At 49.8% G+C, this 17318-nt stretch overlaps 1 protein-coding gene across 3 annotated transcripts in view; it reads left to right on the forward strand.

Moving 5' to 3' along the window:
• SH3KBP1 (SH3 domain containing kinase binding protein 1) overlaps positions 1–17318 on the forward strand; it is a 244058-nt gene that overhangs the window by 225375 nt on the left and 1365 nt on the right. For 2 of the 3 annotated variants that reach the window (XM_059384726.1, XM_059384728.1), the window contains 4 exons: positions 6191–6300; positions 9665–9793; positions 13924–14195; positions 17213–17276. In XM_059384726.1, the coding sequence (XP_059240709.1) occupies positions 6191–6300; positions 9665–9793; positions 13924–14195; positions 17213–17276 (575 nt within the window). The remainder of the gene's footprint in view (positions 1–6190; positions 6301–9664; positions 9794–13923; positions 14196–17212; positions 17277–17318) is intronic. The other variant, XM_059384727.1, reaches the window with a different exon arrangement.

Consider the following 17318-nt stretch of genomic DNA (forward strand, 5'->3'; position numbering starts at 1 on the left):
ATGACCTGAGCCAAAGGCAATCGCTTCACTAACTGAGCCACCCAGGTGCCCTGACATAAACATTTCTGTGGATCCGTTTCTAGAAGTGAGCTATCTGAAGGTGTATGCACTGGCATTTTGTGATAGGTATTGCCAAGTGGCATTACGAAAAGGCTGTGCCAATTTATATTCCTATAATAATAGCATAACCACTATTTCCAGTAAATACATTATTTCCTAAACTATTTTGCATAACAAATTCAGGCGTGTAGTAAGTAATTTTTAAAGGAAAGCAAGTCTGAAAAGTTATTTTTCCCCACTTCTCGTTGCCTGTTACCAGTCCCTGTGAAGCATTTTACCTCTCCTCAGTGCTACACTTCAGAAAGCCATGCCCCCCTTCCCTTCCTGCTTCTCCATATTTAAATTAGGTTCCCATGCTATCATTCCTAATTTCATCTTCTACCTTTCTTTCATAGTAGCTAGCAGAATTTGTAATGGTGTGTATAAAAGACCATCGCTCTTGGGGGTTCTAAGCTTTGTGAGGCGGGGACCATGGCTATTTTGTTCACCCCCGTATCCCTCTGTGCCTAGCCCAGAGCCTGGATTGTAGGGCTCCCTTAGTGTATATGCGCAGAATGAGTGGACTGAGCCTAAATGAGAAGAAATGCCAATACCATGATGTAGGCTTGTGATAGAGATCTTCATTGCCACTAGTCATATGCGGCTATTTAAGTTTAATTTATTTTAAGTAATCACACTTAGCCATATTCCATGCACTCAGCAGCCAAGTGGGGCCAGTGGCTACCATGTTGGATGGTACAGATACAGCGGGTTTCCCTCATCACAGCAAGTTTGAATGGATAGTGCTGTTAGAGAGTGATTGTACTTTCATTCTCCTAATTGTAGCTATGCTTGGCACACAGTAGATATTTAATAAAGATTTGATTAAGTGAATGAGCAAAGAAACTCCTTATCTCCCTCTTCTACTCTTCAGCTACAAGTTTCCACATAAAAGTTACTTTGTACTGAATAGCTAAACGGTCTGACTTAACTTGCCTAACACCTTCCATTTCTTACCAGAAATTTCCTTAAGGAAGCCAGTCCCTTTTTCTTTCCACTTAAAAACACATTGGAATAAGTATATTTTTTAAAGTAGGCTCCATGCTGGATGTGGAGCCCAACACCAGACCTGAACTCACAGCCTTAAGATCAAGACCTGAGCTGAGATCAAGCGTCAGGCGCCTAACCAACTGAGCCACCAAGCCCCCCCCTCAAACACATTGGAATAAAATAAAAGAGCTTATTATAAGAGCATAGAGGGGTTTCTTCACACACACAAGATTATATTCCTAGTATACATTCCTATTACAGTCCTAGTATCTTTTCTTGTTCTTGGTATAGAAATAATTCTCAGAATCAGTTTAATCAGTTCAGGTAAAATATTCCTGCTGTCTTTTCAGTGCTCCATAGTGGAAGGAATTCCACAGACATGAATCTGAATGCGGGCCCTGTCACTTTCTGGTTGTGACCTTGGCTAATTTGTCTAAACCCTGATCCTCTGTCTGTCTCCCTTTGTGGAAAAGAGTAGCCTACCCCGCATGGGTTTTGCACAAGTTACACGAGCGTGCATGTGTGAAGTGTGGCATAGTGGGCTGGCTGAACAGTGGCTCAGACCTGCTTCTTCTCAGTGCTTGTGTCTTCCACACTTCACACCTGGATTACAGATGAAAACACAGCAGGTAATTTCCTATATCCTTCCACATTTTGGAGGGCTTATCTTCCCATAGAATCTAATTGTTCCTTAAATGAGAATTTTTCATTTGGTAACTCAGCTAACACAGGTGTTCATTTGACCCCTACTAAACGGCCCGTATTTGGTGTCTGCACATGATTTACACACGAGTCATATGATCTACATGCAGGGTGAGGCTTCGTGTCCAGACTGCCTTAAAAAAGGAAGGAGGGAGGAAGGAAAAGAGGAAGGAGAAAAAAAATGTTTTGTTTTATTCTTTTCATTTAGTCTTGCTCTTAGATCTCTGTTCTCAAATCCCATAGCTCCAACAATGGTATACTGAAATAAAATTCTACCTGATGATTTGAAAGCATTTTCATATAATTTCTCATTTACAAAAGAATGACCCTACAAAGCTGATAGCTCAGATAATTCTCCCATTTTTCCCCCCTCTGGTGGAAAAACTGAAGCCCAGAAAGGTTGTTTGTTCATTTATCCAATAATCATTTATTAAATACCCACCAGAAGCCAGAAATGACGTTAGGCCCTGGGGAAATACAGATAAAAGCCATAGCTTCTTTTCTAGCTGCTGGGAGACAGATAAGTCAACAAGGAAAGCCAGTCAGGGTGCTAAGTGCCGAGATTGGAGGGGTGGGTGAGTAGGGGAGCACCCAGTCCAGGCTTTAGGGTGCAGTCTGGCTTTTTGGAAGAGGACCTGGTCGCTCAGCAAAGCCTTGATGGCCCCAGGGGAAAGGGGAGGGGAGGGAAGTCACACAAGGGACAGAGACAGAGGTAGGCACTAGCCATACCTCGAGTGCTTTGGCCACGCTAGGTCACCAGGATTTCCTGGGAACTTGGGAAGGATTTTAAGCAGAGAAGGGGGACATAGTCAGATCTTCGCCTCACATGTGTGTCTGGGGGCTGCCATGGAGTGGTACCAGGTTGGGAGTGAGAAGTCCATTATAGCCTTTCTAGGCCTGTAGTCCACAAGGAGCCCCGCCAGCCGTGATGATCCTTGACAGTGACATAGAGATCAGATAGCTTCCCGAGCTACTGGGAGGTAGTGACACCGCCACGCTTTAGCTGTAGGAAACTTCTGCTCTAGGGCTCTTTCTCCAGCCCAGAGCAATGAGCTACAAGGACTAAGCCATTTAAGAGCTTGCAAAACTGTTCCTTTGGTGACAGCAGGAGTGTCTCAGACTTTTAATTGTTTCTCTTCTGTGCACTCACTGGACATGTCGTAGGTCTCCTGTGGCCACTGGTACCATCCCTCCTCCCATCCATGGAAAATAAGCCCACAGTTTCTAATTGGACGAAATAGGCTATGACTGCAGTTGATGGAAAATGGGCAACTGTGTGTGCCACAAAGAGTCAAACGCCCTTTCCAGGCTGGCTCCTGTCCAACATAAATTATCCCCGTATGTCTGCAGAGGGCTCATCTTTCAAGTATGAGAGGAGCCAAGAACCTCTCATCCTTATGAAACTAACTTTTAAAAAAATACCCACCATTTGCCAGTTCAATAGTTTTGGATTGGCTTGTGAGCATTAAAACCATTTGTTACTAAGAGGAAAAATTCCCAGCCAGGCTGAGAAAGCTTATATCAAGTTTCAGCCTGATTCATTTCAGAAACCATCGTGAAAACTGGGACATTTTCTTCACACCACAATGAGTTAGTCATGGAAAGTCTGCCTTCATGTCAGCTCCCGGGGCTGCAGTCACGAGAGCACACTCTGTGCCACCGAAGGTTTCTGCTGCGGGATGGAAGAGTGGCCTCCTCCACCATCAGGAAGTGGAAGTGCATCGCAGCTGGGGCTCTGAGGTGCCTTTTGTGGCAGGTGACCTCATACTTGGTGTGGCTCTTTCTTTCCGGAAGTTTTGTGTTATTTTTTCCAAAAGGTGCTTTGTACAAGTTGGAAGTTCCGGTAGTTGGATGTGCATGAAGAGGTTGAGTGGCTCCCCCTGAAGGACTCTAGCCATCCTCTTACTCTTGAGTGACAGGGACGGACGGATGAGGCAGTCTTCTCGGCCGTCTGTCCATCCCTTGAGGAGAAGGTGGCCAGCCTTCCACGTGTCTGGGTGTTTTCGGCGTGGACCTCAGCCAGTGAGGTAGAAGGGGCCAGCCAAGCGTCCTCTGCAGGCAAGGCCCAGAATGCTGCCTCCCGGCCCGCAGCGGCCACCCCGTGCCCCATCAGTAGGTGCCCCTGGAAGCGACGCTCCAGGAGTCAGAGTTTCTTCCTGGGATGGGTTGTTCACGTGTTGTCTAGTTCGTTTGTTCACCTGTTCCTTTATGCACAGAATAGTGCGCAGGTCCGTCCCAGGAACGTGCTAAACCTTGAGAGCCCAAGGCTGGGTTCCTCTCCTCGGGGGGTCATGGTCTAAGCTCGGAAGGCACACACCGCACCTGAGTCATTCTGAAAGTGCGATTTATTACGGCCACCTTCTCACTCCCGCTGCTGCGTGTCTGACTGGCCCCCAGTCCCCGAGTCTGCGGGTGCCACTTTGATCAGCTGCTTGGGCACCTCTGTTGCCCTGCACCCTGGGTCAGCACTGCCCAGCGTGGCCTTGGAGGAGCTGTCTGTGGCCAAGCCTTACTCCTGACAGCTCGCCTGGCCAGGCCGTCCCCTCAGAATCCCCCGGTGGCGGTGCCCTCACAGCCTCTCCCTTCCTCCCCCAGCCTCTGCTAGCGCGCTGCTTCTCTACACGGCGGCATGCTGATGTCACCGGGGGAGGGGGGTACTGAAAAGCTGCACGCAGGCTGCTCCCCCGGCAAATTCCGTCCGTCCCCAGAGAGGGAGCCAGGCCCGAATCACTTTCTTTTAATTGTCCAGGTGATTTCACCGTGCAGCCACGGTGGAGAACCAGAGTGAATTAGTCTTTAACTGGCCTTTAATTGCTTCGCCCTGCTCAGCTTTTGCCTCCAGAGCTTGTTTCAGTTGCCAGGACAGAGTCACGATACAGGCGGGTGCCCTCAGCCCCTGGCCGCACCCAGCCAAGGCCCTCGGCAGCAGCTCGAGTGCTAGAACCTTTAATGGCCTTTCTCCTTCATCTCCTCCCCTGGCCGCCTGCTCAGCCCCTGGCCTCCTTGTGCCTCCTGTTCTCCACAGCCAGCCCCCACCCACCAGCAGACCTCCCTGACCTGGGCCTTCTTACGTTCTCCCCTTTGGGGAGCCACGTGCAGAACCCGCTAAACTCATTGTCCGTAGCATGCACGCAAGACTATCTGTGCAGCACTGTCCTATTAACAAAAATCAAAGAGGGAAGGGAAGGATTTGGAAACTAGTTATCCAACAATGGGGGATTGGTTCAATAAATCATGAATGGCAGTGCAACAGGAAATTATGCCCCCATCACAATATTTATGAAGAATTTTTAGAGTCAGGGCATATGAGATAGGTGAAAGAAGCCAACTGCAATATTCCATATAGTGTGACCCTAGACGATCCACTTTTAGAAAAAGAACGTGGAGGGTAATATACTGAAATACTAATAGTGGTTGTCTTCGCGTGGTAAGGTTATGCTTGACTTTCTTTTGTTACAATTCCATGTTTTTCCTCAAACAGTGGTACATTGAGCGGGTATTACCTTTGCAATCAGAGAAAAAGCGATTCAGAATTAAGTGGCGAGATATTAATATCAGATGATGACTTGGGGCATCAGATGAAGTATATAATGGGGAATTTTGTCCACCTCTAGACCAATCACAGGCAAAAAGGAGCAGGATGGCTATCACTGGCTTAGACTAAACATGGTTCCGGAAACAAAACTGTAAAGGTAAAAACAGTAAAGGCAGAGGCCTTCCTCCTGGACACATGCAGAGTGCGGTTGTGATTCTATATTCCTCTGAGACCTCTGTTCCCGGAGGGCAGGGTGCTTTCTGCCATGCTCACTGGTGTAGCCTGGATACCTGGCCCCATGTGTAGCCAGAGTAGCTGCTCAGCCATGAGGGCCTGAATGAATGAGCACACTGATGACCGAAGACCACGTCTCCATTGAGTGATGCCTCTCAAAGCAGAATGGTGCTGGGCTCCGGGAGTTAGCTGGAGAGGTTGAAGCTTGCTCCCCACCTCCAGGGAGTTCGTTGTCTACGATTAGGGGATGGCCGGGCTGTGGTTTACAACGAGAGCAGGAAGCTGCCATCTCTCCTCTTTCAGAATCAATGATCAGCATTCATTTGTCCATGGGTATTGTACCTTGTGATAACTGCTTTTCGTGTTGGGATGGCAAGAATGTTTTATCTAGCAAAATGAACTTGCATTTGTGGAGGAACGGGGATTCCTCCTTTACCCCCTCTTTCTGAAGCTTTTAAAAGACCTACCTCATTCATTGGATGACCAGAGGATGGAAATCACCTTCAGCGATGATGACACAAGCCAGATATAAAGGATGAGTATTAAGGAAAAGGTGCTCATGGCCTGTTCTAAGAACCTTTCCTCACTTCAATTTTTTTCTCATAAAACTCTGTTTTACTTTTGTTTTAGACTTAGAAGGTTTTGACTCTGTGGTATCATCTACTGAGAAACTCAGTCACCCAACCACAAGCAGACCAAAAGCCACGGGGAGGCGGCCTCCGTCCCAGTCCCTCACCTCCGTAAGTGTCTCCTCACTCCTCCTGCTGCTGGAGAGCAGGTCAGCTTAGAGACGCCAGCCGAGGACTCTGCCGCCAGTGGCTAGTACAAGGGCGAGCCAGGAGAGGGAGGTCATGAGATAGACTGCTGACCAAGAGTGATTGGAGAGTCTTCTGGGATCAAGCAGTATTTCTTTCTCTTTGTTCTTTGCACATGTGCCAGTGAGGTGGGCACTGCCTAGCCCCACCTTCCTTCTTTCTCCTTCCAGACTGATCCTTATTTGAACCTGAAATGAAATTGGTAAGAAAAAAAAAAATGTTGTGTTTTATGGTGGGAGAGAACGAGGTTTGTTTGGTCTATAAACAAAACTTTGCTACAGAATAATCCACCACTATACAGGTGCTTGACAGTGGCCAAGCTTTTTTCTCTCAAAGCCCCATTGTTGGCACCCCTCCACGGAACCCCCCCGCACATTTTAGGAGATTGTACACATATGAGGTACCTCGTCAAGTAGGTGAGACCAGTCAGAGTGCTCCAGATAACCCACAGAAGAACGTTTTTGTTTGGGTCATTTTGAATAACTCCTTTCCTCACTGGAAACCTGTAACATATTTGTTGTACCAAATTTCAACAGTGAAACGCAAGAAGACAAAAGTAAGTTACCCCGTAATCCTGCTTTCCAGAGCTAAGAACTGTTAACCACTTGCTGTGTATCTGTATTTTATTTAAAATTGTATTTGTATGTATATAACATTATTTCTTCCAAATGGGGTACATAGTACATGCTCCCCCCCCCACCATATTGTGCACTTTCTCCCCAATCATTGCCCATTTTCCATGATGTCACATTTCATGGCTACCTAGTGTTCCAGCCTGGATATATGAGAGTTTATCTGGTCAGTGCACTATTGCTTCCACTTCTTCATTATAAACAATGAAGTGAATGTCATTGAAAAAAAACTTGATGCATCCATGAGCTCGCTCTCTCTCTCTCTCTCTCTCCCTCCCTCCTTCCCTCTCTCCCTCTCCCATATCACATTGTCTTGTCCTTGCTGGGAATGCAGGTCTAAGGTCTTATGATCTTCATTGACCCAGATACACTAAGGACTTAACCTTTTGCAGGTTTTCCAGAACACTTCCTCCTTTCGCCTCATCACTGATCCCACCGCAGAGGGCCGCATTTAGAAGAAAGAGAATGCCACTTCCTTCGAACCTCTTCTCTCTATCTGTTGAGTTTGGGGGTGGGGTTTGAATCATGCTACTTTTCCTCTTGGTAGGAAACTACCCTAACCATGTGTTGATACCTTTCCGGAAGAAAAGCTTGACCAAGTGGCTTATTTTGTTACTCTTCATACAGGGTCCTGTGTCACTACCATCTTTCCTCTCCCTGTGCCCTCCCCGACATGCCTCACACACACACAACCTACTTACTTGCCTCTTAGTATCTCTAAGTGTTTGATCCTATCTCCCGCATCTTCTCTATAAATCCTTCCATTTTGTTTTCTCCTCCAAATTCGTCCCAACTTTGAAAGGTCTAGAGGGCCTTGAGGCATCTGGAATTAAATACAGAGGAAGTCAGTTTACCATCCGCCACCCCATCCTTGGTTCATGCATCCCATGCCTGGGGGTTCGTGTATATCTGGGGAACCGGGTAAAGGCACCTCATGTGTGGACTCAGCTCTGAGCCAGGTACAAAGGCTATGACTGGGAGTGAGACATACAAGGTCCCTGCCCTTAGGAAGCTTATGGTGCCGTGACTCAAATTTTGGCATTCTGTGTGCAACGATTTCATGTGTAGACTTAAAATAACAGGATACACTTGTGCTTTAAAGAAGTATAATTACTCCCTTCCCTTTATCCCCATCCATCCCCATGTGGATGGACATTTCAAATTCGTATTGGCTCTTCCTCTACTTAGACCCATAGGCTTTTCATAGCAAAATGGGATCCTGGATATGGACATGTTCCTACCAGGCCATTGGAAGGAATGACTGCGGAGATACACCGGTCAGAATTAGCCAGCCTGGGACCTCTCACCCTAGTCTGAGCTTCTTTATGTTTATTGAATTCAAAGAGCGAGATTTGATTGGCAGCTCACGAACTGTAGATTACACAGAAGGAAACTGGCTTTTTGAATAAAATCTCCAAGTGAAGGGGTACAGGCACTGCAATGTGACTAAGCAGTTAAGCTTAGAGTAATAAGAAAGCTTAGTTGGGGGGATTATTCTAGGCAATTGGATTTTCAGATAAAACAAAGATAAACAAATAAGACCTTTTAATTCTAAGACTTTGCTTACAAATCCCTAGATATATTAGTTTCCTGCCTTAGAAAGTAAGATAAACAGATGAAAATAAACATGGGGTGATGTGGGCATGATTTTTCTGTAATGACACCAGTGATGATTCTAGATAGGATGATTTTCCCACCACCAGGGTAGACGGCACAGACATGCGGCTAAATGCAAGCTCACCCAAAGAGATTTCTGGACGATTCTTCATTTTTAAAAAATCCCTTGCCTCAGAAACTCTTCATTTTCATTTGCTTTTTGCTAAAATAGCAAGATTCTAGCACAATAATCGTTTACTTCCAAGTGAACTCCACTGACGGGTTCACATTCATCCAGCTTTTTGATCTTCACAGTGAGACAGGAAGGATAGGAGTATTGTTCCCATATTCTACCAAAAGATGCTGCCGTTCTGTGCCCATGAGGGTGGAGATTTAGCCATAAGTTGCCCAGTTAGAGGTGAGCTGGCCATCGGGCAGGCAGGGCTGTGCCCTGGAGTGCGGAAATGCTGCTCCCTGGCCCGCAGGCCCGTGACCTCGTGCCCCCTGGAATGGTTCCTCTCCGACAAGTTCTAGCAGGCACTTTGCTCTGCCTCAGATTTCGTGGTCCTGGAAAAGGATCCAGAAGGAAAGGAGGAGAGACAGGTCAGAGGTAGCCTCCTCTTGCCCTGCGTGTCCCTCCCCACTGGACTGTCAGCCTTGTGAGAGCTGGGACCGTGTCCGGCATGTCACCTAAGCTTACCACCGCTCAGCGCTTAGCACACAGTAGCAAGTGTTCACAGAAAGAAGGGAGGCTCCAAAGGGTGGTGGGAGCGGGAAAAGCTGGGTGACGCAGGCCCGGACAGCTGAAATGCCCGACAGGCATCGGTGCCAGGATCCCATGGAAAGATCCCTGCTGGAGGAAATCTCGCTTCTTAGTCCCAGTTTGCCACTATCTCTAGCGCACAGATAATAGCACCCTTTCTGCCTCTCGAGGTTATAATAAGGAGACAAACAAAATAGAAGTGGCGAGTGCTTTGAAAAGCATACAGCATTATGTTAACAAAAGCTCTGTCAGCTAAGGTGTAATTCTGACAAAAGCATTTTCTTTTGGCTTTATCCAGTCTTCCCTTTCAAGCCCTGATATCTTTGACTCCCCAAGTCCCGAAGAAGATAAAGAGGAACATGTTTCGCTTGCACACAGAGGAGTGGAAGCATCAAAGAAAACTTCAAAGACTGTTACCATATCCCAAGTGAGTGACCAGCCAAGGCAAGGGTGTCCAGACAGCACGGACCCCAGCCTTTTCGGGTGTGCTCTGATGACGAGTTACAAACCTGACAAGGATCACCAGATGGCTTAGTCCGTTTGGGCTGCTCTAACAGAGTCGTAGATGGGGCGGCTTAGAGGCAACAGAAATTTCTTTCTCACGTTTCTGGAGGCTGGAAGCCCCAGATGAGAGTGCCAGTGTGGTAGGTTCTGGTGAGGACTCTCTTCAGGGTCTCATACCACCAACTTCTTGTTGTGTCCTCCCGTGGTAGAAAGAGGGAGAGGGAGCTAAGTGAGGTCTCTTTTCTAAGGGCACTAATTCCGCTCATGAGGGCTGCACCCTTATGACCTAATCACCTCCCAAAGGCCCCACATCCTAATACCATCACAACAGGGGGGTCAGGGTTTCCACATATGAATTGAGGGGACACAAACAGTCCAGTGCAACAGACAATGCAAGTTTTTGTTACTCTTCTGTAATAGTTATTACTTTAGTCATCAAAATCCCAGAGACATGTTACAAAGTCCCTGAAGCTGGCAGAATCTCTGAGATACAAGTTGAGTGGTTGATTTTCCATGTTTTCTCTTGTGGTTTGATCTCTTCATACCAGCAGCCACACATAAACATACACTGTCACATGTCACTACTGCCGCCACCGCCACCACAGCCCAAGCAACTTGAAGGGCTTAGAGGTGTGGAGAAAGAATGCACTACGTACATTAAGTGCTGTGTACTCTGCCGGCACATCTTGGCTTTTGTGTTCAAAATTGATGATGTAGCAGAGTATGTTTGGCAGTAGCACACGACTCTAACTAATGAGGGTCCCTCAAAGAAAGCAGTTTTGGATTCATTTATTATGGTCAGTTTAGAGTCTAAAAACATTTTCATTTCATTGCGTGCCCGGGGAATGGTATAGCTATTTTTAATTACCGGCTTGTGAGAACGAAGAAGGCAGTGGGTAGCATCTGCCCGGGACTTCTGAAAGATACCTGGTATTCGTCCTGTTCATCCTCGGAATGCATTTTCTGGTGCTAAGAGAACCCAGTCAGTTGGAATTATTTTCTATACGCATTAGCAACTGCTTTCTGCCCAACAGCAGAAGATTGCAGTCCTTTTTTAAAGACACTTGAACCAGGAATTAACACAAAGAAATTACAGGGTATGTAGGATTTTCCTTCTTGCACATTTAAGAAATTACACATGTCTGAATTTTCTTAAAAACCTGGTCCGGTACACCAAACTGTGATCCTGGAAAACACATCAGTGGTAGTTATTCACAAAACTGAAGCATTTTTCCTTCACAAAAGGGTTCCATTTGCAGAAATTGGAATTAGCGCAGCTCTTTCTGATGAGGGGAGGATGTATACCTAGAGTTGCGGTCTCTCTGCAGGCCCCGGGGTGTCTCTGTAGTGACATCTACTGGTGGGCAGTGGCTTTGCAGGTTTCGGATTCTCAGTTCCGTTCCAGGAGCCCGCTTCTCTTCCTGGGAGCTGGCATGTTGTTTATCACTTACTATAAATTCCACCTGAACAAATTTGGGCAGGGTGTATAGTGACCAATACTGTGTGAGGGCTTGCAGAAGTCCTTGTCAGCTGCAGTGGGCTGGGACAGAGAGTGAGGTAGGAAGTGCTGCAAGACGCATTGATGGAAGAGTTGCCTGGAAGTCAGTCCGTGAGGACATTGGTAGGTTGGAAGAGGCACAGGGGGGGATGAAGAGTGCGAAGTGGGGAAAAGTGTGAACCCCGGAATAGGAAAGAAACAAAGAAATGAACGATAGGGGAGCATGAATCGTCACGCTCAGGCAGCCACCGTCGCGGTACGGGGCTCCAGCGTCCAGTCGGCAGGGGAGGGGACTGAAGCCCAGTCCTGCCAGTTATTAGCTGTGGACTTGGGGAATTTCTCCACCACGTCCCTAAGCCTTGGTTTCCTGCTCTCAAAAGTGTATGCCAGCCGAGCCCTGTTTCAGTCATTTAGCGGACATCCGGCACGTGACCAGCGCTCCATAAATGTCAGTCCCTCTTCCCTCTTACTACAACTCCTACAGCAATAAGCACGGGATGGCGGAGCGCTGTCCCTGGCAGCAGAAAGCGCTTTTCCTCAATGGTAACTTGGCAGAGAAAAGGCGGGCGGAGAGGCTGGGAATGATGGCCCATCTGCTTCTGGCTCACTCTGCCCAGTCTCTCCCTCTAGCACAGCCGGATCCTCACTCTCCCTCCGCACCATGCCAGCCAGCCCCTTCTTGGCTCTTGCCCTGGGCACCTGCTGCTGGGCGAGTCCCAGCTGTGTTGGCAAGCTTCACCACCAGCCTCAACTTCCCCATCACTCAGCCCCTTGCCTCCCAGCATCCATTCTGCTTGCCCTCCTGCTCCCCTGCCCTAGGTCTCAGGATCTCACCTTCCCTTGCTGCTGCCTCCTCCCCGGGCTGCCCCATGCCCCTCTTCCCTCCTGCCCGTGACTGTCCTACTTCCTGTGCCCTCTCAGCCTCCTCCTGGGGCAAGACACTTCTCCATCAGGCCTCCCCGAACTGTCTCCTCTGTCTCCAGCTTGGCCCTGCCTTGGTCTTTTCCATGAGGATATCATCCAGCTCAGCGTCTCCCCCATCTTTGAAAGCAAACAGAACCCTTGCATGAGTCCGTCTCCTCCTGAGGCTTCTCCGTGAACACTTTCTCTTGCTCCCAACCTCCGTCTTCAGCCAGCTTTCTGGAAAGAGAGTTCTAAACTTGCAGGCCACGCCTCTCTCTGCCTCTTCGGGCCATGACCTGCCGTGATTAGGCCTCAGTCTCCCTTGTGGCACCAAAGGCCCCCCAAGCCCTGTTTTCCTCTCCGCGCCCTTGACCCGCTTATCCAACCCTTTTTTCTCTTCTGAAAATCTCTCAGGGGACTTCTGTAAGTCTTGCCCCTCTTCTGGTCAGCGCTCTTTGTCCCGGTCCCTGAGTCTCTCCCTCCCCACCTCTTCAATTCGCCAAGTCCACAGGTCCCATCACTGGGCCTCTTCTCCCCCCATCCCGTGTTATTCACCCCATGGTGCCGCTTCCTCAGGTGATCTCTCTGGCCCAGCGCACTTGTTCACTCCTTGGCTCTGCCCCTGGGACGTGTCCCCTTGGCTATCCCTCAGGCTCCTGAAACTCAGAATGTCAAAAGTGAAATTGTCTTCTGGGCCTTCAGGCTGTTCCTCCTGCTGAGAAAGGTACAACCTCCCAGCCGGCTTCCTCCGTCCCCTCCCCCGGCCCTGCAGCCTGTCCGGACCCACGTCCCCCTCTGCCGGGGGTCTGCTCCCCGAGGCCAGGCACCGTGTCTCTCGGTGGGATGAGCCTGCCTTCGCCACAGCTCTCAGAGCTGTCTTTGCTCTCTGCCCTTGGCTGCTGTCTGTCAGACGCCCACCATTCCTGGCTTTCCTTGGATGAGAATCTCCCAGGAATTCCCTCGGCCTCCAGGCGTGCCCACCTTTAGGCCCTTCTGTAGCCGGAGTCGTTGTGAGCTTTGTGCAGGATGTTGTCACCCCTTTGCCCGGCCCGCTCTACCTCCCCAGCCTGCACCCCGTCTCTAGGGCCGCCCCCGCTGCCGAGCGACCGCTTGCCATGAATGTGCCTCATTCCCTGCATCCTCGAACTGTCCTCTCCAGTCGCCCTTCCTCTTCTGGCCGCCTCCCAGTCCTCCTCCTCCAGGATGGGGCTCTCAGCAGCTCCCCGGCACCTTCCCTCTGGGCTAGTCGGTCTGTTGTGTGTGCTTCATGTCTCCGCGCTGACCTCCCTGTGTGCAGAGCACCCCCCGCGTCTGCAGTGTGTCGGCTGGTCTGTCCGCTCCTCACTGTGTTCTGAGCTCTCGGGAGCTAGGAAGATGTTCTGCTCACTTAAGAGTTTGCAGAGCCTAGCAAGCAGGTGGGCCTCCAGACTCATACGTTAAACCAGTTAGGAACTACCAGGTGGGTGGTCGAATTTAAAACACGTAGGGGAAGGCTCTTGAGGGGGGATGCCTGTGCCAAGTAGGCCCTGGAGGGCTTGTGGGTAAAGGGGTGAGTGACGAGTGTGTTTCAGGAGACGGGCGCGGGGATAGAGACGGGGACTTACCCGAACACGATCCCCGGCCTGAATCCTCTCCGCCTTCCCTCATCGCAGGTGTCCGACAACAAAGCGTCCCTGCCGCCCAAGCCAGGGAGCATGGCTGCAGGCGGCGCTGGTGGGCCAGCCCCTCTGTCCTCGGCGACATCCGCCCCCCTGTCGTCCTCTTTGGGAACAGCCGGACACAGAGCCAACTCCCCGTCTCTGTTTGGCTCGGAAGGAAAACCAAAGATGGAGCCCGCAGCCGGCAGTCAAGCGGCCGTGGAGGAGCTAAGGACGCAGGTCCGCGAGCTGAGGAGCATCATCGAGACCATGAAGGACCAGCAGAAGTGAGTGTCCGGGGCCCCTTCTTCGTCCACCTCCCAAGTTGCTGCCCGCTGGGCCAGGGCCACATTCTGCAAGCCTGGGTCTCCCACCCGTGCGAGTGGGCGGCCCGCTCCCCCAGGGGGATGGCAGCAGGGGTGAGGTGGCTTTGAACCTGAGAGGCTTCGTGTCCCTCAGCTCCTTGTGTGACCGGATCTGCAGCACGCAGGGAGGGCACGGGCTGGCTGTGGGGCAGACAGCAGAGTCACTTACCAGGACTAATACACCCAGCAGGACTAATGCACCCAGCAGAACGATCTTTAAATCCCCATAAAATACAGTATGCGCTTCTACCACTTCCTGATTAGCCCAACAGCCCGCGTTTCCTCCAGCACCAGCAAAATTGCCATTTCTTCAGCTCGCTGTCTGATGAAGTGATTGGCTTGCATTTAGGGGCTGGAATGAGAGATGCGGGGATTCTTAAAACCCAAGACTTTACTCTCAGCAAGATGTTCTTCCCATGAGACTTGGGGCTCTCTCCATGCATGTCTATACACACTCTCTGCATCGCTGGTCCTTGGGGAGCACTCTGACGACAAGAAAGACCTGAAGGCAAAAATAAATAGCACCCGTAACTGTTACGCAGGATACCGCATGCAGTGACAAAAACAGTAAAAGGGTTAGAAGTAGGCAGTTCTCATCTGAGTAAACTGAGGCTCAGAGTTTAGGGATCAGTTAGCTCTTTCTTAGAGGAGTTAGATGGGGAGGCATCTATGCAGGCGTTTCCTGAACAGAATTTTGAAAAACGATCTAGGGTTGCCAAGAGCAGAGCCATGCAGCGAACTGAACGGGCCAGGTAGGGGCTCAGGCGCACAGAGCAGCCCCAGCTCCTGGCCTCCTGGAGGGGGAGGTCCCCGGGCAGTGGACACCTGCCACCCTGCATGGAGCTAGAGGCCCTGATGTGTCTTGTGGCCAGATACTTTGGGGAGTATTGGGTTAAACACAATTGATTTTTTTCTCCAAAAGGACAGCTCTGAGCCTTCGCTGCACACCAGAAAGGTGGAGAGGATAATGTATGCTATTTTTCTGGAACATTCTTTTTTCTCTAGATCACCCTAGGACAAGGGTTATAAGGAACTCACTTGGAGAACTATGGCTCTGTTTGGGTTCTGCTCCACTCCAGCTGGGAGGGGCCGAATGAAATTGGGCCCCCTGGCCTTAGCCCCCACCCGGAAGATGCCCATCGAATATGCAGAATCAGCTGGATGGAGCTAGAAAGGCTCTCTCACGGTCAGCCAGGCCGCCTCTCACTCCTGAAAGTCCCCAGCTCTTCTCTCAGTCTGCAGGTTACAGGCTTGGGGAACCACGGGCCCCAGCCGTGTCCAGGTAGCGTGTGTCTCCTGCCTAGACAGTGACCCCATGGCCCCAGGACATCCCAGAGTGCTGGTTCTCAGCCTTCTGAAGAGGACCATCATTGGGGTCGGTCTGGCCCAGATCCAGGGCTTTAGCCCTTTCAGTCCTCTGAGAGGGACTGGCCACATCAGAAATGGCCTGTGTCTGCCTCAGAATGAAGACCCGCCATTGATTGAAGCCGTTCTGCCCCACGCTCCTCCGCACTGGGAAGCCCGGGCATATTTGCCCATGACCGTCGGTCCCCAGCCCACGTCTTCTTGAATCGGCATGTGAGAGAATCCCCTGCCGCATGCCTGCCTCTCACAGTCATCCTGCCCAGGGCCACTGGGTCCCTAAAACTTCCGGCCGTAGCTCCCTAGCTCTAAGTGTCGTGTCCCTTCTCTCTCAGCCTTCAGCGCAAGTCCCTACAGACCCCCCTCCTCCCCACGTGTGCTGCTCCTCCCCTCCCTGCTCCTGCCTTGGCTCTTCTCCAGCAATCCCCCCGTGTTCCTTCCTCCTCTCGGGCTCAGGCCCTCTTTGACCAGTTCAAGACTTCGTGACATTCTTTGCATTGGCTTCCCCAGCTAACTCCTCCGACCTGCCATAGTCTTCCTGGAATCACGCCATCTGCTTTGGGTCTCAGCTACCTCTCTCCTGAGCTCTAAGTAGTGCCCGCTGACATAGAGGTGCATGGCGTGGGCTTGAGTAAATACGGTAACGAGTAACAACCCATTAGCATCCTAGAACCCGGTAGCAGGGCCCGGCTGTTGAGCCACATACAGGGACCGTCATGGGGCTCATCTGAAGGGAGCAAATGCAATATAACTTATACCTTAGTTAGTATACTTTCTCTGCAGTCCTTGTTTTTTTGATTTTCCAAACTCGTTAGTAAAAATGTGCACGTAAAATGGAGCATCTGCTACCCTAAAATGCGATACCATTCTCTGGCCGGAATGGCGACGGTTGCAGTGTCCTGAGTAGAGTGCTGAGTCTGCAAGATGATTAACTTTGTTCCACTTCATTATTTAATGTTGTAAAGGGCATTAGACTGTGTACCCTAACTCACGTCTGCTTTCTCTGTGACGTCATTACCATATGGTTAGTTGAGCTATTTTAACTCTGAGATTTCAGGTGTTACTCTTTGTAAGATTTTGTGAGAATCCATGAAAACTTACCAGTAACCTTTTATTAATTTAAAACTCTGTGAAAGTAAGACATACCTGGGCCGCAGTGAAAATTATTATGTAAATATATCTAAAGACCAGTGATTCTATTAACAAAGGGCCAGCGAGAGGGAGGGTAGCAGAACCAGAGCTCGGATCCTCAAGTCGAGCCATTGGACAAGTCAGGCCACCTCTCTGGCCTCACCTTCCCCATCTTCTCCCTTTAGGAGAAGCTTAGACGAATGGATCTCAAAGATCATTCCAGACCTCCTGTTTGATGGCCACATATTTGGGGAGCCCAGAAATAATAGTGAGCCTTTCTGTCTGCAGTAAATGCCAAGCAGTAACAATGCAAAGAAAGAACACAATGTTGTGTCCATGTGTTCGCTGTAAAATGCTCAGATGGGTTTGGTGGTGGTAAGAGACTTCTTAGCTCTTACTGCCAAAGTCCGGGCTTATGTTTAATTTCATGGCCATTTGCTTTTCAGACGAGAGATTAAGCAGTTACTGTCAGAGCTGGATGAAGAGAAGAAAATCCGTCTTCGGTTGCAGGTGGGTACCTTGGGGTCTGGCTGCCTCGAGAGAGGGCCAGTC

Source organism: Mustela nigripes, chromosome X, assembly GCF_022355385.1.
Source record: "Mustela nigripes isolate SB6536 chromosome X, MUSNIG.SB6536, whole genome shotgun sequence".
Taxonomy (NCBI): domain Eukaryota; kingdom Metazoa; phylum Chordata; class Mammalia; order Carnivora; family Mustelidae; genus Mustela; species Mustela nigripes.